Source organism: Catharus ustulatus, chromosome 25, assembly GCF_009819885.2.
Source record: "Catharus ustulatus isolate bCatUst1 chromosome 25, bCatUst1.pri.v2, whole genome shotgun sequence".
NCBI lineage: Eukaryota > Metazoa > Chordata > Aves > Passeriformes > Turdidae > Catharus > Catharus ustulatus.
Window position 1 is genome coordinate 2,359,600 of NC_046245.1, and position 25,428 is coordinate 2,385,027.

Sequence of the window (25,428 nt, forward strand, 5' to 3'; positions counted from 1 at the left end):
CATGGAAGAGAAAATCCAAATGTAGAGGAAAAAACTCAACCGTGGAGGAGAAAACCCACCTGGGATGAGCCCACCTTCACCCCACCTCCTCCCGATCCCAGTGAGGAATTTTTGGGAAGGAGCTGGGGAGGATAAATCCCAAACTCACAGTCCAGGGGGACCTCGATGGCGCTGACGAGGTGCTGGAGGCAGAGGGCGAAGGCGATTCCGGCGCAGGAGATCCGAGCTCGCCTCGGGATCATCTTGGAGCTTCCCTGGGTGGCCTCAGGACCTTGGGATGTCCCTTGGGGTGACTTTGGGGTGTCCCCTGGTGTGGCACGTGCAGAGGGATCCTCAGCTGGAATAAAACAACCCCAAAGTCACATTGCTGAACCAGTCTTGGTGTTTTCCCATTGGAAAATTCGTGAATGTGGCGGGAATGGGGTTGGGAATGGAGCCCAGGATTTGGGGAAAGCGTGGGAACAGCTCTCCTGAGCCTGGGATTTATGGGGTTGTTTGGGGTCTGGACAAGGAGAAAATTCCTGGGAGCCTTTGGGATAGAATAAAAAGGTGGATTTGCTGTTTAAAAAGTTAATATTATTTGTATTTTATGCACTGAAAATATTGAGGAATATCAGATCCATCGGGATATCGGGGGGTCTGGACCCACCCCTGGTGTCCCAAAAATCGTGGCATTGATCAAGCACAATTCTGGGATTGGGATCTTTCCCAAGCACTCTCCAAACAATCCCAAATTCCCAGATCCCAGAATCCCATTTTCCACCCAGCCACTTTTCATCCCTCCAGTCACAAATGCAGATCCCAAAAGGACAATGAAAAGCATTAAATCCATTGAAAACTGGGATATTTTAGAGGAGGAAAGCAGTGGGGATTAAAAAGGAGAAATAGGAACAGTTTGAAAGTTAGGGATTTTTTTGTTTTCCTTGGATTTGGGGGTGAGGAATGGCTGAGAGGGAAGGAGGAAGCTCCTGGCATAGATTCCGGGGGGATATTTGTAAATACAAGAACGTAAAAGGGCTGAGCCCAAGCAGTGATGGCAAAGCACAAAATCCTGGAATGGTTTGGGTTGGGAAGGGAATTTAAAGTTCATCCCAAGGGCAGGGACACCTTCCTCTGTGTGGTGGTTTTTAAAGATTTTTTTAAATTTTTATTAGACTCCTCTCCCTCCTCACCCAAATAAATTGGTAAAAGACTATTTTAAAATTAGCAAACTAAGTTGTTTTCTGAACACTGTCAGTGTAAAATAAAAGAAGCGTGTGGGAAGGAGGAGTGCTCTAGAAGTTTTATTCTGAGTTTTATTCTTTTTCCTTATAGTTTCTAGTAATCAAGTTTTTCTTTGTACCATTTAAAGTTGAGCCTGTTTTGTTTTCCTGCTAATCCTATCTCACAGCAAAAAAAAATTCAAACTGGCAAACTAAAACCACTCCACTATCCCAGGTTGCTCAATCTAACATTGGACACTTCCAGAAATCCGAGGGTGGCTTCTCCCAAAAAATCCCTGTAGGGATTATTTACTGCAAGGGGGCTGCAAAAATAGTTTCTAGTAATCAAGTTTTTCTTTGTACCATTTAAAGTTGAGCCTGTTTTGCTTTCCTGCTATCCTGTCTCACAGTAAAAAAAAATTGAAATTGGCAAACTAAAACCACTCCAGAATCCCAGGTTGTTCAATGGACACTTCCAGGAATCTGAGGGTGGCTTCTCCCTAAAGATCCCTGCAGGGATTATTTACTGCAAGGGGGCTGCAAAAATCCAGGAATATCAGGAAGAAACAAAATTCCAGACAATCTCTGGGCTCTAAAAACGGCACAGAATCCCTGGCCTGAACCCATGGGCAGAATCCTGCGGGAATGAAATGATCCAGGATGATCCAAAGGATTGCACCGAGCAGTAAAAACCACCCGGGGGGAATTCATCCCCTGGAAAATGCCAGGCTCCTCCAGGCTCCTCCAGGCTCCTCCAGGCTCCTCCAGGCTCCTCCAGGGCTCCTTTGTCCGGAGCAGATGTGGGCAGCGGGAACAATCCCTGGGAACAATCCCTGGGAACAATTCCTGCGCGTGTAGGTGGCTCCTGGAGAACACAGCCCTGCATTGTCCCGGCTGCTCCCGCCGGGAACGGGGAATTCTCCCTGCCTGCCACACGGATCGGGGACATTCCGAGCTGGGGAGAAGATTTTCCCAAAAATCAGCATTTTTCCAGTTTTTTTTTCTGCATAGAAAGGGTCTGAACTGGTCAAAAAAAAGCAGGAAAAATCCTTCAGCCTCGTCCCAAAGAGAGGGACAGCCCTCCGAAAACTGGAATTTTTAATTGGAAAAAACCCCACGGTGGCTTAATTAGGATGAGATTGGTTTGAGAGAAACAAGGAAAGGAAGTGAGGGGGGAAATAGGGATTGAAAAGGGAAAATCCAGGCAGGAAAGGTTTGGTGCCACACAGGACCCTCCCTGTGTCCCCTCAGCTCCAACACGGTTTTCCCAGGAAGAAAATCCCAAAGAATCTGTGGGGTGGTGACTCAGGGACACTCCTGTCCCCTTGTCCTGTTCCTGACGGGGCAGCAATTCCCATAACAGTAAATCCCATCCCAGCAATTCCCATCCCAGCAAATCCCATCCCAGCCCCCATGGCAGCCCAGGACAGGTGACACCGTGCCACTGTCACCTCCTGTCCAGGGTCACCCATCCCACGCTGCTCCCAGAAAACCCACAGAGCTGGTGGCACGGGGGGACACGGGCGGTGCCTGTCCCCAGAGTGTCCCCGGGCCACCCCTCCCTGGTGGCATCTGGCCCTGGGATCAGCCGAGCCTTAATCAGGTGGAAAAACAGCCCTGGGATGGATCTGGAGCCTCTGGAAAAGATTCCCGGCTCCCACCTCCGCTCCTGCTGCCCCAGAGTTGATTCTGACCCGGGTTTGGAGCAGCCTGAGCCTCACCAAGGTTGGGAATGTTTGGACAAGCTCTGGGATTTTTGGGATCCCTGGGAGTCCCTTCCCACTGAGGATATTCCATGATTTTGTGAATAAAATGATGGATGCAGCACTCAGAGAGAGGAAAGTTCATCCCATGGAGCTGGGAGAGGGTTTGGATGGAATTCCCTTCCCACAGCCCACAGCTCCTCCATGCCAGGGACGTCGTTCCCATGGGAAAATCCACCCGGGGAACTTGGCACACTTGGAATTCCTCTCCTGTGTGAGAGGAGCCCTCAGAGACAGGAACAGCAGATCCTGATCCCATCCTGGGATCCCAGACCCGGCTCTCCCTCCTGCCAAGGGCAAGAGACACGGCTGATCCCAGCAGGAACCGATAGATCCCAGTGGGACCCAACTGATCCCAGTAGGAACTGGTTTATCCCAGCAGGAACTGATTGATCCCAATGGGAACTGATTGATCCCAGTAAGAATTGTCTGATCCCAGTGGGAGTTGATTTATCCCAGTGGGAATTGACTGATCCCAATGGGAACTGATTGATCCAAACGGGAACTGATTGATCCCAATGGGAACTGGTTTATCGCAGTAGGAACTGGTTTATTCCAGCGGGAACCGACTGATCCCAGTGGGAACTGGTTTATCCCAGTGGGAACTGATTGATCCCAGTAAGAATTGACTGATCCCAGTAAGAATCAATTGATCCCAGTTGGAAGTGACTGATCCCAGTGGGAACTGATTGATCCCAGTAAGAATTGACTGATCCCAGTAAGAATCGATTGATCCAGTTGGAACTGATTGATCCCAATGGGAACCAACTGGGCCTTGAACACTTCCTTGGAAATCCACTCCCAAAAAACCCAGTTGGTGACCCAAAGTTGACTCTCCAGGTGTGTCCCATCATTCCTAGCAGGCTATCCCATCGATCCCATTCCTGCTTCTTTTCCCAGGAACTGTGACAGCCCTCGAGGACATTTTCCACAGGAATGTGATGAAATCCCAAATTTATTCATTCCCTGGAGCTGGGAATGAGGAGGGCAACACCATTCCCTGCTGTTTCCCATTCCCTGCTGTTTCCCACCATTCCCTGCTTTTTCTCACCGTTCCCTGGCATTTCTCACAACTTTTCCTGTCACTCTCCATGGAATTGTCACCCTTTGTCACTCAATCAAATCCTGGTGTCACCACCTCTCCATCTGCCACAGGAACGGGAATAAATTAATTGGGAGAAGCTTTTGGCTCGGGGATAATGAAGTTGGCACAAGCCCAGCTCAGGAGGGAGCCCAGGGATGCCGTGGTTAAAAATTCCACGAAAATAAAAGGGATTTTTGGGGAATTAAAAGGCTGGGTTGGAATTCAGGATTTCCTTGGAAAAGGTTGAAGGATGGGGGGATGGATTGAGGCAGGGATGAATGAAGTGAGGATTTTTTTCTGCCAAAACTTTCCAAAATCCCTGGAAAAGGTGGAATTCATGTCCTGCAAATCCTTGGGAACACAAATCTCCCCTTGCTGGCACCACTGGAAGCGGGAGGGAAAATCCACAGGAAAATAACGGAGTTTAAAGTCAAGGAAAAAAACAAAGGAAAGGGAAATTTCAATATTTAACTCCTCCCACCTCATCTACAATCCGCCAAAGTTTCCTGCTGGGAATATTCAATGGAAAAAGCGTGAAAATCCATTAAAACCCTGGAGTTGAGGGAAACAAAGGGCAGGGATTGGGAATGAGGGTTGTATCAGCAAATTCCTGGAATTCTGCACGTTGGAATTGGAGCTGGAATCCAACTTCAGTAAAATAAGGAAGGTTTTCCATGAAAAATTCAAGAGAGGAGGAAGGATCCCAACACTAGCACAGGGTCCAGGCACAAACTGTCCCAAAAAAACCATTCCAAATGTTTCCCTGCCTTTCCCAGGATAATGTGGGACTGCAGAGCATGTCCCACCTTGGCTGAGGTGACGTGGAAATTTGGGAATCTCCCTCACGTGGCTTTGGGAAGGATTTCTCTCCTTTTTTCCAAGCTCAAGATGGAACGAGCTCTCAGAGCATGGAAAAAGCAGAATTTCCATGTGGGAGGGATGAATCCCACAAGATCCAGGCACAAAACCCCTTTAGGATGTCAGGGAATCCCACAAAAAGCCCGGAGTGGGATGATCCCTGCAGGATCCAGACCCCTTTTGGGGATTTTCCCATTTTCCCAACCCTTTTCCTGCCCCTCTCCCGCATCCCTCGGGATCACATCCCTCGCTGGTGGCCATGGCAACGCCAATCCGTGCGGGAAAGGGGAGGAATCCGGAAAATTATTCATGAGGAATGAGGGAGAACTCAGAGCTGAACCTCTGGAAGCTGCTCCTGCCCGGAGCAGGCCCTTCCTTGGCGTTCCCATCGGGAAAACGCTCCTGATTTATTAATAAAAAAGGGAAAAGATTCTTTTTGTTGTTGTTGTTGAGCTTAATTAGGAGGAAAATTTTCCTGGAGGGATCCTGGGTGATCCCAGTCCTGTTCCCAGCCCCTTTCCCACCCCGCTGGTTCAGCTTTTCCAGAGCATCTGAGCACGAGGAGATTTTTGGGAAAGTAGAGCAGGCAAAGCCTGGCTTTAAACACTCATGGAATTCAGGGAATTCTGCCCCAGCAGCTCCAAATTCCCAGAGGATTTCCAAATCCTGTGCTTCCTGCTGCTTCACCCCCTGAATTACCCCCATCCCAAAAATCCCAAAAATGAAAAAAAAATCCCAAAAATCCCAAAAATCCCGCATCCCTCAGATGCAGCTCCAAATTCCTGGAGGCTGCAGGGAGCTCCAAACCCTCATCCCTCTGGAACGAGTCCATCCCACTTCCCTCTTTCCCCCTAAGATTTTCCATATCCAAGGAAGGATGCCCTGAGCTCCCCACATCCCAAAATTCCCCTTAAGATTTTCCACATCCTGGAAATGACTCCCTGAGTTCCCCACATCCCAAAAAATCCATTTCCCTCTAAGATTTTCCACATCCCAAGAGGGACTCCCTGAGCTCCCCACATCCCAAAATTCCCCCTAAGATTTTCCACATCCCAAGGACTCCCTGATCTCCCCATATCCTTAAAAAATCCCTGTTTCCTCCTAAGATTTTCCCCATTCTGGAAATGACTCCCTGAGCTCCCCATATCCCAAAAAATCCATTTTCCTCTAAGATTTTCCACATCCCAAAAGGGACTCCCTGAGCTCCCCACATCCCAAAATTCCCTCTAAGATTTTCCACGTCCCAAGGACTCCGTGAGCTCCGCATATCCTAAAAAATCCCTGTAGGATTTTTCACATCCTGGAAAAGACTCCCTGAGCTCCCCACATCCCAAAACTTCCCCGTTTTCCCCGTCCTCCCCACAGACAGCTGCATTATCCCAACCCCTCCATCCAGAGAAGCCCCACATCCCCAATCCATAATTCCAACTTTGTGTCCTTCCCTTCTTTCTCCCTTTTCCTGCTCTTCCCGCGGGAACAATGGAGCGGTGGCAGCGGGCACTGCCCGCTCTGTGCCAGCCCGGGCCTGTCCCCGTGTCCCCAGCGAGGGGGTGGCGCCGTTTTGTTCCCAGATGCAGTTTCCTTTTGTTCCCGTGATAATTGATAAAAGGTTCGTGTTAATGGCAAAAGTATCGAGGTTTGTGTAAAACAGAATATGAGGTGATGCTTGATAGAGGAAAAATGTGATTAAAATTCTGGTTTAAATCCTCCTGTTAGGAATATTATGTTTCTAAATAATTTGTATCTACTACCAGTTTGTAAAATCAATATTGGACTTTCCCGTAGTCTGATAGATTTTGCAAAATCAGATTTCCTGCCTTTGTTTTATCCATACTGCCTGTCTACAAGACCAGAACTTCCCAATTTTTGCTGGTTTTATCCACCCAGAGCAGATGGTATCTATGGGAGTGACTCACAGAGACTTTATGGATGTTTATTCTGCTTACCTGGCAAAATTGTGACAGCAAAAAACCCAAAATTATTGATTACAATGAGATCACACTATAAGAAGAGGCTGCAAACCAAACTTGGAGTGGGCAGTGACCCCTCACATTCCCCAGCTTTCCCCTGTCTGTATAAAACAAATCAATCTAAATTTTGCTAAAATTTGAGACTTTTGTTTGTCATTTATAACATTCCCGATCCTGTGGAAAAGCCCAGCAGAGACATCCCCACCGCTGAGAATCCCCAGCCGGGAATTTCGCAGTACCCCACCGATATTCCAGCAAGAAAATTCCAGAGGAATCAGGGATGGGGGATCACAAGGACCAGCATTTCCCAGCTCATCCTGGGATTTTTCAGCTGGGAAAGAGCCAACCCCAGCCAGGGAAAAGAGAGAATTTAACTGAAAATAAATTTAAAAATCCAATTTTTAACTGGCTGCGTATCCCGGCTCCAGCGGAAATTCGGGGACAGACGGGAGAAGGAGGGAGCGGGGAGAGGAATCTTTGTTGGGATAATTGCTGGAATAAAGGTAGTCGGGATTTCCCTGGAGGGCGGTGCAAGAACTTCGGGAGAGACTTCCCAGAGGATAAAAGCGGGAATTTCCTAATCAGGCAGGCCCAGCAGCGATAAACCCGGCTTAAAAACAAAGCTCCGCTTTGTAGCTTTAAATGAGGAATCACCCAATGCCATCCCCGGCTTCATTAGCATCTCATTAATATGCAATTCCCATTTTCCTGATTAAACGGTTGGGAGTGGGGAAGGTTGGGAGGAGGAGGTGCCCCGGTGGCGGCTCCGAGCCCTGGGGACACTTTTTGGAGAAGAATTCCCATTTTCCTGCTTCCCGAGGTGCCCTCCAAGGATTCCCGGCTTTTTCCCACCTTTTTCCCCGCCCGGGAAAACCAAACCTTGATATTTGGGAATGAACATTCCCTGTTTTCCAGCATCCCAACATGGAATTAACATCGTGACAAGGGGAATGTTGTGATCTGCACCACCAAAATTCCTTTTTTATCAGAGATTCGGAGAACTTGGATCTTCCAGGAGCCGCTCCCGAGGTTTTGGCGCTTCCCTGAATCCCATCCCGGACACCCCAAATCGTCCCTCCCCCGCCACAAACCCCTCCCGGTTCCACTTGGAGCCTCATTAAACCCTCGGGAGCCGCCGGGATAATTCCAGCCTGGCTGATCCTGGATTTTCTGGGAGGGAGATTTCCAACAGCTGGAAAATTGGGAGAAGGATGGGACAGCGAGAGGAGCAGAGCTCGGGATTTGAAACCATCAAACCCCATCCCTGCCCATGGATTTGCTCCTTTTCCCGCTTTTCCCTGGATCCACTGGAATTAAAACTGCTCCAGCCTGTTGGAGAGGGGACATGAAAGGGAGACAGGATCTGAGTGAGGCTGAGCAGGTTGGAAATTTATTCCCTGAAGGAGTTGCTGGGATGTTCCAATCGGGATACCAAAGGAAAAATGGGATTTGGGGAGGATCTGCTCCTGCCCAGACCCTCCCAGGCCGCTCTGCCCGGTGCTGGACTGGTCCTTCTCCAGGATTTTGGGATTTCCCAGTGCCCAGAGACGGGAAATCCTGCCTGGAGAAGTCTCAGCTTTCCAATTTCCTGGGTTTGGCTCCGGCTCCGTGGGGCTGGAGCTGCGGTGGCCCTGGGACATCTCCTGGAGATGTCCCCAAGAATTTTCCCTGATCCTGGAGATGTCCCCAAGGATTTTCCCTGATCCTCAAGATGTCCCCAAGAATTTCCCCTGACCCTGGAGATGTCCCCAGGAATTTCTCCAGACCCTGAAGATGTCCCCAAGAATTTCTCCTGGGGGGATTAAAGGGAAGAACAAGGATGAATAAAAGCAAGAATAAAGGAGAATAAAGGGAAGAATAAAGGGAAGAATCTTTCTGATGAACACTCAAGGCTGAATCCCCAAACCACTCCCGGAAATCCCAATTAACACTTCAGAAATTCCAATTTTCACTTCACTGCACCTTGAAGTTCCCTCTCCTCCTCTTCCAGCATTCCCAGCTCTTCCTGCACTCCCGTTTCACCTTTCCCTGCTCAAAACCACATCCCACAGCCCTCCCCTGGCTCTCAGGGGAACCCTTTGGATCCTTTTTTCCCAAAAAAGAAAAGAGGTGAGGTTTGGGATAAGATTCCGAGGATGTGGCTGGAAGAGGTGGATGAATCCTAGGGCACCATTCCCGCTCTTCCCTCTCCTCCAGCAGAGCTAAAATGATCCCTGAACAGCTCAAATCCCAAATCCTGGTTTTTTTTAGGGCCTGTGGAACCCGGTCCCGAGGGCAGCTCTGACTGTGGCACAGATTGGGAGCAGAAATAGCAGGAGGGTGGCACGGATCGCTCCGGGGTGGCACAGGCTGGGATTGGCACGTCCCAAACTGGCACATCCCAGACTGGTACGTCCCAAACCATCACATCCCAAACTGGCACATCCCGGATTGGCACATTCCAGGTTGGCACATCCCAAACTGGCACATCCCAAACCGGCACATCCCAAATTGGCACATCCCAAACCATCACATCCCAAATTTTCACATCCCAAACTGGCAAATCCCAGACTGGCATATCCCAGACTGGCACATCCCAAACCTGCACGGGGCAGGAGCTGGGGCACCTCCTGGGAACGGCCCCTCCAAAGCCTCTCCCTGCTCAGGTTGGTTGGAATAAGATACTGAAAATCCCAAAGTCCCTCCTTTAGTGGGAACAGGATCCCAAAATTTCCCAAATCCCCTCTGTGGCTTCCCCTGGCTCAGATTTAGTGGGAAAGGGATCCCAAAATCTTCCAAAGCCCCTCCTTTAGTGGAAAGAGGATCCCAAAATCTCCCAAATCCCCTCCACAGCCTCTCCTGGCTCAGGTTTCCAGGGAAAAAGATCCCCAAGGCCACCCTCCCATCCCACTGCAGATATAATTGAGCCATCTGCCCTCCCTCATCCCAGCAGCTGCTCGGGATCAATCCTGGCCATCCCAACCCCCTTTCCGCCGGACAATAGGGCAGGAAAAACAAAAGTTCTCCCTTGGGAAAAGGGGGGATTTGTTTTACTTCCTGGGGGGGTTTAATCCCTGGATGCTCCTGGATATCCCTGGGTTTGGAAGAGGAATTCTGAGAACCATCCAAGGATGGGAATTCCCATTCCCACTTTCATCCCAAATCTGGGATTCAGGTCAAAATCCTGCCAGGAACACTTAAAAAAACCCAAATCCCCCCCCAGCTCAGCCATGTTGCTCCCAGGAATCATTCCCACCCCCATCCCAACCCCAGACCTGTCCAAAAAAAAGCTGGAAAAGGGAGACAAAGGAGCCAGAATCCCTGGAATCAAACATTTGGGAGCAGCCTGCTGTCCTGGGCCGGGGCCAGCTCAGCCTCGCAGCTGTCACCGGGGCCAGCGCGATTCAGACGAGGTCAAAAATCCCCAGGCTGGTCCCAGCTGCTGGGATGGCCGGGAATAAATCCCTGGGGAGCGCTGGCAGCTGGATCCCGGGGCTGGCAGCAGGAAATGGCAGCCTGGGATGTGCAGAATCAGGTTTTGAAGGACGTTCGGGGAAAATCCGCCCTCGGAAATGTGCAGGTCTGGTGCTGGGTGTGGAAAAACTCGTGGGGGAGTTCAGCTGAATTCCAGCTTCTCTGGGAATGAAGGGGGAGTTTTCACAGGGAGTTTGGGGTTTGAGATATTTTACATTGGAATTGAAGTTTTTTGGATACAGGGGAAGAAGGAAATGGGGTTATTGATTTGTTGAGTGGATTTGAGGTGGATTCGAGGAATCACGGAATGTTTGGGCTGGGAGGGAGGTGAAAGGTGAAAGATCCCCCAGTGCCACCACAGGGACACCTCCCACCATCCCAGGTGGCTCCAACCTGGCCTGGGACACTTCCAAGCCACGGATTCCTTGGGAATTCCATCTCAGGGAAGAATTTATTCCCAATACCCCACCCAAATCTCCCTTTTGTCAGCCTGAACCCATCTCCTTGTCCCATCATCCCAATTCCTGCTGCAGATTTCCTTTTCCTTCTTTGTAACCTGTTCACATCCTGAGGTTTCCACACAAATCAAATCCCAAAGTTTCCACACAGATCAGATCCAGTGTCTCTACACAAATCAAGTCCCGATATCATCATTTCCAGGGATGGGGCAGCCCTGGATTCTCTGGGAATTCCATCCCAGCCCCTCCCACCCTCCCAGGGAAAAATTTATTCCCAAAATCCCTCCCAAATCTCCCTTTTGTCAGCCTGAACCCATCTCCTGGTCCCATCATCCCAATTCCTGCTGCAGAATTCCTTCTCCTTCTTTGTAACTCCTTCACATACTGAGGTTTCCACACAAACCAGATTCTGAAGTTTCTACAGAAATCAAATCCTGAAGTTTCCAACAAACGAAAGTTTCCACACAAATCAGATCCCGAAGTTTCCACACAACAATCCCAATATCCCCACACAAACCAAGTCCCAAAGTTTCCACACAAACCAAGTCCCAGTATTCCCACACAATATTCCCTCCTCCAATCCGACCATCCCCACACCCCGAGCCTGTCAGAATTGTCACCAGAGGAGGTCCCTGAGTGTCCTGGCACGTGTGGGTGGCACAAAGCCCCGTCCTGTCCCTCCCCTCCTCCCGCTCCCAGCTGGGGTGGCCCCAACCCCATCCCAAGGGACATCCCAACAAGGAGCCTTTGTGGCCGGCTCTGCTGGGAATGTCAAAGCCAGATTTCAGGAATGTGACAGCACCGAGGTGACAGCAGGGACGGGAGCTTCTCCTGGGCCCTGCACTCCAGCGCTCACAGAGGAGCCTTTATCTCACAAGGAGTGGGATCGGAGCCATCCCGGCCCCCACAGATGGGGCTGGATCCCTAAATCCGGGTTGGTGGAGGTGTCACCGTCCAGGAGAGCCAAGGAAAAGGAATTGAGGGGCTTTGGGAAGAGGGGGGGAAATGGAAAAGCTGGAGCAGAAGTCATCCAACAAGACGGGAAATGAGGGAAATGAGGTTGGAAAGGAATTCCCTCCGGGGCAGGAGGAAATCCAGACCTCCCTGACAAGATCTGACAAAGATTGTGAGGGAATCCAACCCCTGCATGGGTCTTGGCAGGTTTAAAATCCAAGGGAATGTTTTGGGAAGAGCAAACAAAACCCAAGGGAAGAGACCGTGGGATTGGGAAGAACCTGTGGGATTGGGAAGAGCCTGTGGGAATGGCTGATCTTCACCCAGGGAAAAGGGAATTCACAGAATTCGCAGAATTTACAGAAAAGGAAAGATTGGGATTCTTTCCCTCCCCACGGGTTGGGGGAATATCCAATAAAAACTGCTGGGGATATCCAAAAAACACACCCCAAATATCCAACTCAACCTGCTCTGAATTTTCACCAGAAACTGTTGGGAATATCCAATAAAACCACTCGGAATATCCAATAAAACTTGCTCTGACTATTCAATAAAAACTTCTGGGAATATCCAATAAAAACTGCCGGGAATATCCAATAAAAATCTCTGGGAATATCCAATAAAAACTGCCGGGAATATCCAATTAAAATCTCTGGGAATATCCAATAAAAACCATTCCTACAAGGATGAGCAGCTGAGTTTTGTCCGGGAGCAGAAAAATCCCCAAAGCCACACAAAGAGGGAGTGGATGTTGTTCCCTTCTCCCAAAAATCCCAGAGCAGCCGGATCCCCAAATAATTCCAGCTGGATTTACATCAGGAGGTCACCACCATAGGGAGCGGGATCAGCCCTAAACTCAGCTCAGCTGAGCCAGGATTTCCCCAGGTGGGGTTTAAAATCTGTCCTAAATCGTGCAGCCCACCCAGCATCCAAACTCCAGCTTAAAAAGATGGAAAAGGAGGGATTCCCACATTCCCTGCATTCTGTTTTCCCTTTTTATCCTGGATTTGAGTGGGAACAGCGAGATGGGAACTCAGGGAACGACGTGGAATTCCCAAAATCCCAGGAGGGGCTTCAGCACCCTGGAGAGCGGCCGGATCCAAGGGGATCCTTTCCCACCCATGGACATTCCCAAAGCATTCCCATGTTTTCCAGAGAATTTGTGACTGTAGCATCCCTGGAAGAGTCCAAGGCCAGCTTGGGGTAATCTGGGATAGGGGAAGTTGTCCTTGCCCGTGGAATTTTCCAACGCAAATTTTTCCGTGATTCTGTGGCTCTTGGGACTTGGGGATCCTTGGGATAAGTGGGAAATGGGAACAATTTTGAGGGAAAAAGGGAATTTTGGTGCATTTTCCACTGATCCAAGCAGAACCTTCCCACCCTCCCAGCTCCCACTGGAGCTGCCAGCCTGGCCCTGCCATGCCAGGAGATTTCAGGAGGAATTTGGGATTCAGGCTGACAGAGCCGCGGGATCGCGTTCCGACTGTCCCTGGGAAAAGGAGCAAAATTCCGCTGCCAGGAGGCGGAAAAACCTGCCAGGAATTCCAATGAAGCTCCGGCTTCACCTTGAGCCAACCCTGGGGGTTGTGCTCCTGTTCTCCCACTCCCTGTGAGGATCCAGGTTTGTCTCCAGAGGAGGGAAAGGAGCATCCCAGAATTTATCCAGGATTTATCAGCTCTTCCCAAGCTCCCTCTTCCCTTTGGATGCTCCTCCAAACTGGGAATGCACCAACCCCCTGCTTTAGGCTCTCAGACAGGAAAAAAATTCCCAAATTCTCCTTTTGAGGGAAAATCTCCTTTATTCCCTCTCTCCTGTGCCCTTTGGATGCTCCCTCCCAGAAAACAAGGCTGGATGTCAAAATACCAGAACCTAAGGAGGCGTTTTTGGGAATTTCTGCCCAGCCCAACCCATCCCTGTTTTTTTCCCGTGGATAATCCCACTCCTCCGATCTCATTAAGTGGGAATGGTGATCCCGATAAGCCGAGGGATAAATCCTCCTCTTTTTTAATCCGTAATAACCCAGCCCGCTTTCTTTCATTTGGGATTAAAGGAAAAAAAAAGAAAAGGGAGGGGGGAACGGGGATTATGGAACATTTCAACTTCCAGGGAGTTCATTCCAAGCCACAAACCCTGGAATTACGCAATAATTATCATGGATAGCCCGGAAAGGAACGAAAGGGTTTTGGGAAAAGGGGGAAAAGACAGAGCAGAAGTCATCCAACAACACGGAAAATGAGGAAAACGAGGTTGGAAAGGAATTCCCTCCAGGGCAGGAAGAAATCCAGACCTCCCTGACAAGATCCGACAAATATTGTGAAGGAATCCAACACCTGCATGGATCCTGGCGGGTTTTAGGAATATTTTGAGAAAGGGAAACAAAATCCAAAGAATAAAAGGAAGTGCCAGAGGTTTCCTAGGGTTTTTTAGGAGTCTCCTTGCAAGTTTTGCTGTTTAAATTCAAATAAAATCTGGGTTTTTTTCCTGAAAATCTGATTTTCTCAACGGGTTTGAATCCCCCCAGTTCAGCTGCTTTTATCCCACCTAAAAAGTGTGGAAAACAGGGAATTTCACAGCTCCCAGAAAGAAAAGGGATGAAGGAATTCTGCCTGAACTTCCAGGTTTTACTCCCAGACGAGTAAATTACAACCCCACAGAAAATCCACTCCCACATGGAAAACAAATCCAGAAATTCCTGCTGAGTGCTCCCAGATAAAATCAGAGCCTCAGGAACGTCCTGGGAATGTGGCTGCTCCTTTTTCCCAGGTTTCTCAAACAAATCCCAAACTTCTCCCTTGGGGACTCCTCCTTCCCTGAGCAAGGGCAGGAAGGGACCAAAAAATTCCAAAGATCCGAATGGAACCAAGAAATTCCAAAGCTTCCAGTTCCCTTTACAAGCTCCACCTGCCCAGGTGAGCTCCACAGGTTTTTGTCCAGGTAATATTTCCTTGGAGCATCCCAGAACTGCCCCATTCCTGCTAATTTGGGAATTTCTGGATAAAATTCATCATTATCCAGGGAATATTTCCTTGGAAAACCCCAGAACTCCCTCGTTTTTCTCAGTGGGGCTGAGCAGGGTCAGAGGGAGGATCCAATCCAATGGATCCAATCCCTACGGAATTTTCCAAGGTCACCCCCTCGGGAGGGAGCACTGGGATTATGAATGGTTCCAGTGGGAAGTGAAACTTCCTTAAATCCATTTATTCCTCCTTTTCCCAGCAAAGGAAGCACCAACAAAGATCCCTTCTCCTCCTGCCCGTGTCCATCCCTTTCCTCAAAATCTTGGGTATCTCCAGGAGTTTCCTGGGATGGAATTTCCAGCTTCCCATCCCGTTCTCATCCTATTCCCATCCCATTCCCATTTCCCAGCTTCTTATTCCCATTTCTATTCCCATTTTCATCTTCCTATTCCCATCCTATCCCATCCCATCCCATCCCATCCCATCCCATCCCATCCCATCCCATCCCATCCCATCCCATCCCACAATTATCCTACTTGGAATATGCCAACCACCAGCCAGGAGCAAAAACTGAGGAAAAAAAAAAAAAAAAAACAACAACAATCTGATTTTTCCCATTATTATTCAATATTTTCACCATTTTTGGGACCCTTGTGATTTTACCCCCCAAAAAAACCCCAAAGAAAACAAATCCTCATCAATTAATTTGGAAAACTTGGGATGTTCCCCATTTAATCATCTGGGAATGGTTGAATTGGGCTGGGTTTAAACCAGGGATGAGGATGGAGCTTTGTTAAGCTCAGAATTAACACAAAGCCAGGCCCAGGTCCCAACTCCTGTAAACAAAGTCACTTTTCCAACCGAACAACTTCTCCCTGTCAGCTGAGCGCTTTTCCATGCATTATTTATGTTGGATTCACGTTACAACCACACTTAAAAAAAAAAAAAAAAAAGGGAAAAGCAGCAAAGGCCCAGCCCAGAAGTGAGAATTAAAATTAAAAATAGAAATCAAGCAGAAAATGCTAAATTTGAGTTTTCTTTCAGGAGAGAAAGCAAAGTTGTCTTGGAACAAAGCAGCCCCTCGGTGTCTGCCAAAGAGGGGGAGCTTTTCCAGGAGCACGGCGGAAAGAAAGGAGTCAGCATCCCTGGAAAAGTCACAGGATTCCTGCTTTTGTCCTCGGCAGCTGCCAGGAGCACCCCGGAAACAGCACAGCGCCACAGGATCCATCTTAAAGCAGCCGGGCCTGTGCTGGGAATGCAGAATTCCAGCTTTTCCAGCTTTTCCCGCAATTCCCGCACCCCCCGAGCCTCGGCACTGGGAACGCGCCGGGGTCACTTTGGGGAGTGCTCCAGAGCCACCCCAAGGACCTGACCTTGAGGGAGGAGCCCACAGGCTCCAAAGGGAAAAGTAAAACCCAAAATCCAAGCAGGACGCACCGGCCGCTCGCAGTTTTAGCGGGGATGGGATTTTCCGGATGAAACCTCCCAAAATTCCTCTCGGTGCCACTCCCGGAGGCCTCTCCGGGATGGAAGGCGCGGGTTCCCTGCTCCCTGCGCTCCCAGGAGCACCTGAGGCCACGGAAAAGGGAGGACCCTGCTCCGTCCCTGCTCCATCCCTGCTACATCCCTGCTCTATCCCAGCTCCTGCTCCATCCCTGCTTCTGTTCCATCCCTGCTCCGTCCCTGCTCCATCCCTGCTACATCCCTGCTCTATCCCAGCTCCTGCTCCATCCCTGCTTCTGTTCCATCCCTGCTCCATCCCTGCTCCATCCCTGCTACATCCCTGCTCTATCCCAGCTCCTGCTCCATCCCTGCTTCTGTTCCATCCCTGCTCCATCCCTGCTCCATCCCTGCTACATCCCTGCTCTATCCCAGCTCCTGCTCCATCCCTGCTTCTGCTCCATCCCCGCTCCATCCCCTCTCCATCCCTGCTCTGTCCCTGCTCTGTCCCCGTTCCGCCTCTGCTCCATCCCAGCTCCAACCCCGCTCCATCCCTGATCCCTCCCCGCTCCCTTCTCCATCCCTGCTCCTGCTCCATCCCCTCTCCATCCCCTCTCCATCCCTGCTCCATCCCCGCTCCATCCCCGCTCCATCCCCGCTCCATCCCAACCACCCCTCTCTCCCAGGCCCCAGCGCTCCCACGGCCTCCCGGCCCTGCTCATCCCCATCCCCGACCTTTTGGCGTTGTTGGGAGCAGCGGGAGCGCCCTTGGAGCCGGGACCCCAATGATTCAGCACTTTCCCCGCTGTTCCCGAGCGGGGATCGATCCCCGGGAGCGGCTGCGGGAGGATGCGGATCCCGCACCCGCCACTCACCGCTCGCCGCCGGGGCCCGGCGCTTCCCGGCGCCGCATCCCGAGCCAGGTGCGCTTTTCCCCGATGGATTTTTCCGGCCCAGGATGTTCTTCCGGAGGGAAGGAGTGATGCGCGCTCCCCGCAGAGCGATCGTCGCTCCCCCGCGAGCTTTGGGCGCCCCAAAGTTGCGCTGTCACCCCAAGGTCCCCGCCCGGGCTGCGCTCCCCGTGCCCCCGCACTGCCACCGCGGGGTTTTGTCACACGCAGGGACACGGAGCCGTGACGTAAGAACCAAAATCCCATCACATGCCCCTGCTCCCCCCTCCTGGGGTCCTGACAGCAAAATCCGGGAGATTTTGGGGGTCACCGAGCAGCTTTAGGACCCCAAATCCGCGCTGAGGATGCGCGGATCCCCGCGTGCGCAGCCCCGAGCATCCCCCAGAGCCTCCCGCATCCCGGCACGTCCCGCTCCCGGTTTGTCCTTACCCGCTGGCGCTGAGGTGGCCGCAGCCGGGGCTCGGTGCGGGCTCGGGGCGGGCTCGGTGCGCCGCACTGCGCGCTCCCGGGCGCGGCCGCGCCGCACTGCGCGCTCCCGGGCGGGCGGAGAGCGAGCGCGCCCCGGCAGCAGCAGCAGCAGCAGCAGGAGGAGGAGGAGGAGGAGGCAGGGAAGGGAGGGAGGAAGGCACGGGCTGGAGGGGAGGCGGCTGAACAGGGGGAGGAGCTCATTAGCGGAGCCTTTAATGAGCAGCCGCAGGCTGCCGAGGATAACGGCGCAATCCGGGCACAGAAAAGCGAATTTTGGGCAAGGACAGGACGAGTTTGGGTCACCCCGAGGGGGCGGAGAATCCCCCAAGGGCGAGGAGCTGAGCCCTCCCAAAACCCCGCGCGCAATCCGGGGAAAAACGGGAATTTTGGGAATTTTGGGCAAGGGGAGGAGGAGTTCGGGGTGCAGGGGGTCCCTGGGGGGCTCCGTGCCCCACCCAGGGCGAGGGGCACAGCCCGGCTCGGGGCGCGACATCAGCTGCTGGCACTGGTGTCACTGGTGACACTGGTGACACCAGCGACAGTGGTGACACTGCCGGCACTGCTGGCACTGGTGGCATTGCTGGCACTGATGGAACTGGTGACACTGGTGACACTGGTGGCACTGGTGGCAGGTGGCACTGCTGGCACTGGTGACACCGGTGACACTGCTGACACTGATGGGACCGGTGGCATTTCTGGCACTGGTGGCTCTGATGGCCCTGGTGACACTGGTGGCACTGATGGCACTGGTGACGCTGCTGGCACTGGTGACACTGATGGCATTGGTGACACTGATGTCACTGCCAGCACTGCCAGTGCCAGTGGCACTGATGGCACTGATGGCACTGCCAGCACTGGTGACAATGATGGCACTGGTGACACTGATGGCATTGGTGACACTGATGTCACTGCCAGCACTGATGGCACCGATGGCACTACCAGCACCAGTGGCACTTGATGGCACTGCTGGCACTGGTGACACTGCTGGCACGAGTGGCACTGATGGCACTGATGGCCCCAGTGGCACTGCCAGCTCCAGTGGCACTGATGGCACCGATGGCACTGCCAGCACTGGTGACATCGCTGGCACTACTGGCACTGGTGGCACTGATGGCACTGGTGACGCTGCTGGCACTGGTGACATTTATGGCATTGGTGACACTGATGTCACTGCCAGCACTGCCGGTGCCAGTGGCACTGATGGCACTGCCAGCTCCAGTGGCACTGTCCCCCGCCGTCCCCGCAGTGTGACCCACCCCGGTGTCCCTCTGTCCTGTCCCCAATCAGCGCTGTCACTTTAATTAACGCTCCCCACGCTCTGCCCCCTCCCCTCGCCGGGATTTTTTCCAATTCCCGATTTTTGCTGAGGCTGCAGAGCTGGAATTGATGGAGGTGGAGTCGGGAAGCGCCAGGGGGAGCCTGGGCTTCGTCTCCCTGCTGATTGAATGGAAAAAGATGAAAGATTTGATTTTATGGATAGATTGATGTATAAATTAAATGGATTGGATAGGCCAGAGGGAATCATGGAATGATTCATGGAATCGGGGAAGGGTCTTTAAATGGATCCAGTTCCATGGCTGCGAAACCTTCCACGATCCCAGGTTTTTCCAGCCTGGCCTGGGATAATTCCAGGGATGGAACAGCCAGGGATTCTCTGGGAATTCCATCCCAGGGAAAAATTTATTCCCAATATCCCACCCAATTTTCCATTTTGTCAGCCTGAACCCATCCCCTTGTCCCATCATCCCAATTCCTGCTGCAGATTCCCTTTTCCTTCCTTGGAACTCCTTCAGATCCCAAGGCCTCCACACAAATCAAATCCCAAAATCTCCACAAAAATCAAATCCCAACATTTCCACACAAATCAAATCCCAAAGTCTCCACACAAATCAAATCCCAACATTTCCACACAAATCAAATCCTGATATCTCCATTTCCAGGGATGGGGCAGCCACGAATTCTCTGTAAGTCCCATCCCACCCCTCCCAGGGAAGGATTTATTCCCAAAATCCAACTGAAATTTTCACTCTGAGCCCCTTCCCTCTTTTTCTTCCACTCCACCCCTCGTCCAAAATCCTTTCCCATTTTTCCTGTTGTTCCCTCAGCTCCTGGAAGGCCCAAAATTTCCCTTTTCCAGAATGAACAATTCCAATTTCCCAGCCTTTCCTCACCCCCTCTCATCACCCTGGAGCTTCCTCTGGATTTGCTCCAGATCATTTTTGAACTTGGAATTCCAAGACTGGAGCAGCTCTGGGGGAGGGAAGTGGGGGTCTCACCCCCTCTCCTGCTCCATTCCCTGTTTATCCCAAAAATCCAGGCAATTCCAAGAATTCCCATGGCACAAATTCCACAAATCCCCAAAGTTCTGGATTGCCAGAGGGGAAAAACTTCCTGGGGGGATGTGGGGACACAGCTGGAAAATCCCAATTTCCCCATGGAATAACAGATCCAGGGAGCAGCTGCTGGGCAGGGAGGGGGATAAATGAATCAGGAATATTCTGGGATAGAGCAGAATTCCAGACCGCCATCCCCAGCTGCTGAGAGCTGGAAAAAAACAGGAAAAAAAAAAACATGGGGAAAATTGGTAAAAAGACGCGGAGAAAATGGGGGGGGATGTGGGAAACTGGGGGAAAAAATGGGGAAAATTGGGAAAAAGCCATGGGGGAAACCAGGGAAAAAAAGTGGGGGAAATCGGGGAAAAGCAATGGGGAAAGGGAAATGGGGGAAGCCAGGAAAAAACCATGGGAAAAACCGGGGAAAAATATTGGGGAAAACCGAGGAAAAGCCATGAGGAAAATTGGGAAAAGTCGTAGGGGAAACTGGGGAAAAGCCATGAGGAAAATGGGGGAGAAAACTATGGGGAACACCAGGAAAAAATGGGGGAAAATGGGGAAAAAATCATGGGGAAAAACAGGGAAAAAACATGAGGAAAAGTGGGAAAAAACCATGGGGAAAATGGGAAAAAACCCAAAATTTCCCCAAGAATCAACCACAAAGGACAAAGAACCCTCCCGGAGTTCAATTCCGGACGTTTTCCCGTGGGTGTCCCGAGGTCAGGGATGTTCTCCCTGACTCTGCAGCTTTGGGAACCTCAGATTTCAGCGAGCTTTGCCTTTTCTGCCCGGATCCCGCAGGATTCCGGCCGGGAGCAGCGAATTCCAGCCCGGAGCCGCCTCTCCGGGTGCTCCTCCGAGTGCTGATCCCGGAGAATTCCGGAGGGATCCAAGGGCACGCTGCACTTCTGCAGATGCTCAGCACCTTGAAAAGTTTTTTTCCCCTTTTTCCCCCGCCTTTTTCCCCTTTTTCTTCCCTTTTTCCCACCTTTTACCCACTTTTTCCGCCCTTTTTTCCGCCTTTTTTCCCCTTTTGTCCCCCTTTCCCCCCCCTTTTTCTCTTTTCTCTCATTTTTTCTCTCATTTTTTCTCCCCTTTCCCACCCTTTACCCTCTTTTCCCCTCCTTTTCCCCTTTTTTATCCTTTTTTCCCCTTTTTCTCCTTTTTTCCCTTTTTCCTCCTTTCCCCTCTTCCCATCCTATTCCTCTCTTTTCCCCCTTTTTTCCTTTTCCCCCATTTTTCCTTTTTTCCCCTTTTCCTACCCCTTTCCCACCTTTTACCCCCTTTTTTTCCCCTTTTCCCTCTTTTTTCCCCTTTTTTCACTCTCTCCCACCCTTCCCATCCCTTTTTTCCCCTTTTTCCATCAAGAACTTTTCCCTCCTCTCCCATCCATGGCCACAAACGGCTGGGAAGGAACTGAAATATCCTTTTTTTAAATTATTTTTTTTTAATTTCCATGGAAAATCCAATCACGGAGAGTCCACAGCCCTCCCACCCCTCACAAAATCTGATTTACACCGCACAGGGCTATGAGTTTATTGTTATTCCAACAGGAAAAGCAGCACAAATTCCAGAGTGGATTCCCTTGGGAGCCAATTATTGGAATTCAGGGAGGAGGGATCGCTCCTTTCAGCAGGAGCTGTTGGAATTCCCAATCCCGGATGGAAAATCCCCCTCGATATTCCCAAAAATCCCAAAAATCTGCGTTGTGAGGATGTCCGCGGTCGGGGAGTGCCACCTGCTGTCCCTGCCTGTCCCCGCTCCAGGGATTTATCCTTCCCAAATCCCGCATCGGGAATTCCCAAATATTTGTTTGGATGGGGAAATTATGGCCTGGAAAAAATCGGTGATCAAGTGGGGAATCCCAGAAATGGATGAATTTCCTGCTGGAAAAGTTTGGAAGGAGCTTTGGAGGAATCCCCGCATTCCTGGAGGAATTCGAGGAATTCATGGATTCGGGGTGGGGATCGAACACAGGTTGATGATCCTGGAGGGATTTTTCCAGCCTCAGGAATTCGGGAATTCTGCACAGCTGGAGGCCACAGCTCCTGGATTCCGTCCCAAAGGAAAAGGCCAAAATTCCCAGAAAAGCAGAGGATGGGATGGGGCAGGAGCAGAGCGGGATTGGGGAGAAGGAAAAAGGGAAAGAATTCCAGCAGGGCAAGGTCAGGGAATGCAGGAAAAGAGGGAAAAACAGCGAGGCTGAGCTTGATTATTAATTAAAAATCTGCCTCTAATTAAGGATTTTCCACCCTCGGGCAGCGGGATGAACCAGAGCTGATCCCGTGGAGCATTCCAGGCAAAATTCCCGCTGGGATTTGATTCCTGGGATGTGTCCGGAGCGTTTTGGGAGGGATCTGAGCCCGAGGAGCAGAGCAGAATTTGAGGGAGGATTTGGCACTCCAGGATCCCTTGGAATCAATCACTTCCCAGAAAAACAACCTGGAAAATCCTTGGGAAGGCTGAACCCAGCCCGGAGCGAATTCCAGGATCTTCCTTCACCGCTAGATCGCAGCACAGCCCCAATTTCTGCTGCCAGCGCATTCCCGGAGCCGCTGGAACATCTTGGAGTTACAGGAGCAGCAATCCAGGTGGGAAATGGTGCGGAAAGGACATGGCCGAGAATATTCCTGCCCTTAGGATGAATCCAGCCCGCGGGAATTTCCTTGGATGGGCTGGGAAAAAAACACCACGGGCAGCGTCCAGTGTGTCCAGGGCTTCCCAATCCATGGGGAAAAAAAGCTGGAATGGGATCACTGGGTTCTACTGGTTTCCCATAGTCCTTGGGTAATCTTGGCCGTGGATGATGGAGGGAAAATCCTGGAAGAAATCCGGGAAGGAAAAGAGGGAAGAGGTGAAAGGAAAAGCCAATTGTCCCCAAACCCGGGGGTGGCTGTCCCCAAACCCCACCAGGACAGGTTCACATCCCTGAATTCCTGCCCTTGTCCTGTTCACATTCCCAAATTCCTGTTCTGTCACATTCCAAAATTGTTGCCCTCAGCCCCAATCACATTCCCAAATTCCTGCCTTGTCACATCCCCGAATTCTTGCCCTTGTCCGGTTCACATTCCTAAATTCCTGCCCTGTCAAAATTCCTGCCCAACCACATCCCCCTGAATTCCTGCCCTTCTCCTGCTCACATTCCCAAATTCCTGCCCTTTTCCCAGTCCCCAAATTCCTGCCCTTTTCCCACTTCAGGGATGTGTTCCCATCCCCAAAATCCTGGCCTGTCACATCCCCTCGAATTCCTGCTCTTGTCCTGCTCACATTTCCAAATTCCTGCCTTGTCACATCCCCTCGAATTCCTGCCCTTGTCCTACTGCAGGAAAACCTTCATCCCCCTGAATTCCTGCTTGTTCCAATTCCCAAATTTTGGGATACTTCTCCCAGTTTTAACCCAGATCCCATTAATCCCATTTACTCCTCAGCAGAGAGATGCATCCAGCTCCAAAATTCCATTTATTCCCATCAGCAAGCAGAAAATCCCGGAATGTTCCTCAGTTAATAAAACCAGCATTTAAAATATTGGGATTTTATTCCCTTTTCCTCCTTTCCAAGCAGAAATTTGGAATAATTTAATGGAAAAGCCGTCGTGATTCCAATTTATCCCAACCCCCTTTTTCCAGCAGAAAATTTAAAACACTTCCAGCTCTGCCTTTCCCTCCGGAGAAAAATGGGAATAAATCCTGGGAGCCGGCCATAAATCAAAAATTAATCTCCCTGAAGCGCCCGGCCTGTCCTGATCCCTCAAACAACAAAACTGCAGGAATTTATCACGGGAATTCATCCCGGCGCCTGCCGGGCGAGGATGGATGAGGGTGGAAATGCAGGGAGTTAAAAACCATGGAAAAAAAACATGGAAAAACCTCGGGATGGGGCTCTGGGGGAGTTAAATGTCACCTTCCCCTCTCAAATGCTTGGAATGTTGTCCCAGAATTCCATGGAGCTCCAGGGAATCAATATCCATGGATTTTTTAGTGATTCGGGGAGCAGCAAAGGGAGGAGGGAATTCTGAGGGGCTTCCATGGAAAAGGGGCACGAGGAAGAGAATTCCAAGGTCTTTTCCATGGAAAAAAAAGACACTAGGAAGGGAATTCCAAGGTCTTTTCCATGAAAAAAAGGACACTAGGAAGGGAATTCCAAGGTCTTTCCATGGAAAAAGGGACATGAGGAAGGGAATTCCAAGATCTTTTCCATGGAAAAAAAAGGGACACAGGAAGAGAATTCCAAGGAGCTTCTGTGGAAAAGGCACATGGGAAAGAAATTCCAAGATCCTTTTCCACAATAAAGGGACACAAGGAAGGGAATTCCAAGGAGCTTCCGTGGAAAAGGGACATGGGAAAGAAACTCTTCGTCTTTTCCATGGAAAAAGGACACGAGAAAGAAATTCCGATGTGTTTTCTATGGAAAAGAGACATGAGGAAGAAATTCCATTGTCTTTTCCATGGAAAAAGGGACACAGGGAATGGAATTCCAAGGTCTTTTCCATGCCCAAGGTCATTTTTTCATCCCAAATATTCCCATCCCGTTGGCACATCTGATACCAACTAGTTTAATCTCATTTTTTAGGGAATATTTCACTTTTCCTTCTCTGTTTGTGCCCAGGATCAGGGATTAGTCCCAAAACTGGAAACTTCCCGACTCTAAGGGAGGGCTCAGGTCACATCTCACAGGTGGGAAAAAAAGTCCTGGAAGAAGGAATTGCTCCAAGTTTTCCAGGGAAATCAGAAAAGAAACAGCAGGAATGATTAGGGAGAGAAATCCCAGGATTTTTGAGGTGGGAAAAACCTTCCAAGGTCACCGAGTCCAATTTTGTCACTGAGAGCCCCGAGTGCCACTTCCAGGAATTCCCTGGACACCTCCAGGGGTGGCGATTCCAGGTTGGATGGGATTCCAGGCTGGATGGGATTCCAGGAATTTTGGTTCCTGAAATTCTGAGGGGCTGGGCTCCAGCTCTCCCTTCCATTGTTGCCTTTCCAGAGGGGCAGAAATCCTGGATTTTCCAAGGAAAAGGCGAAAATCTGCTCAGATTTTGGGTTTTTTTTTGTTTGGATAGGAACAACTCCGCAACCAGCGGAGCTCCGAGGAATCCTTGGATGCTTTGATGTGGGAATCGCGTGGGAAGGGATGAGGGGGGAACAAAGAATTCCATTAATTTGCTGGGGATCTCCAGGGAATATTTTTTCAGGGTGGGAAGCAGGGGAGAACCTCAGGAGCAGCTGCAGCCTCCTCATTCCCACATCCCAAATCCCTACGGATACATCCCAAATTCCGGCAATTTTTGAGCTGATTCCTCCGAATCCCAAAATAGCTTTTCCCCCTTCACAATTCCCAGCCTTTTTTTGCTGCTTTTCTTGCAAAAAAAATTCCTTTTGATCTTTATTTTTCCCTCCCTCTCTTCAACAAATTAAGCCCAAACTCAGCAGTTCCCACTGGAATTACTCTGGGAACGTCAGGATCAGGATGGAGTTGTTACATCTCCTAAAAAAAAAAAAAAAAATTAAGAAATTAAAGGAATTTGTTGGAATGCTTCATTGGAAGTGGCTTTGGAGTCCCCTGGAGTGTTTGGGGGTAGC

The 25,428-nt window shown here is 50.6% G+C and overlaps 1 protein-coding gene across 24 annotated transcripts in view; it reads right to left on the reverse strand.

Annotated features, from left to right (window-relative positions):
• NFASC (neurofascin) overlaps positions 1 to 17,555 on the reverse strand; it is a 75,853-nt gene extending 58,298 nt beyond the window's left edge. For 23 of the 24 annotated variants that reach the window (XM_033080343.1, XM_033080358.1, XM_033080354.1 and 20 more), the window contains exons 1-2: positions 17,481 to 17,555; positions 149 to 337 (exon numbers count right to left, since the gene is read on the reverse strand). In XM_033080343.1, coding sequence (XP_032936234.1) covers positions 149 to 242 — 94 coding nt within the window. In that variant the 5' untranslated portion in view covers positions 243 to 337; positions 17,481 to 17,555. Of the gene's footprint in view, positions 1 to 148; positions 338 to 17,015; positions 17,443 to 17,480 lie in introns of those variants that run through there. The other variant, XM_033080336.1, reaches the window with a different exon arrangement.
• Positions 17,556 to 25,428: the final 7,873 nt, after the last annotated feature.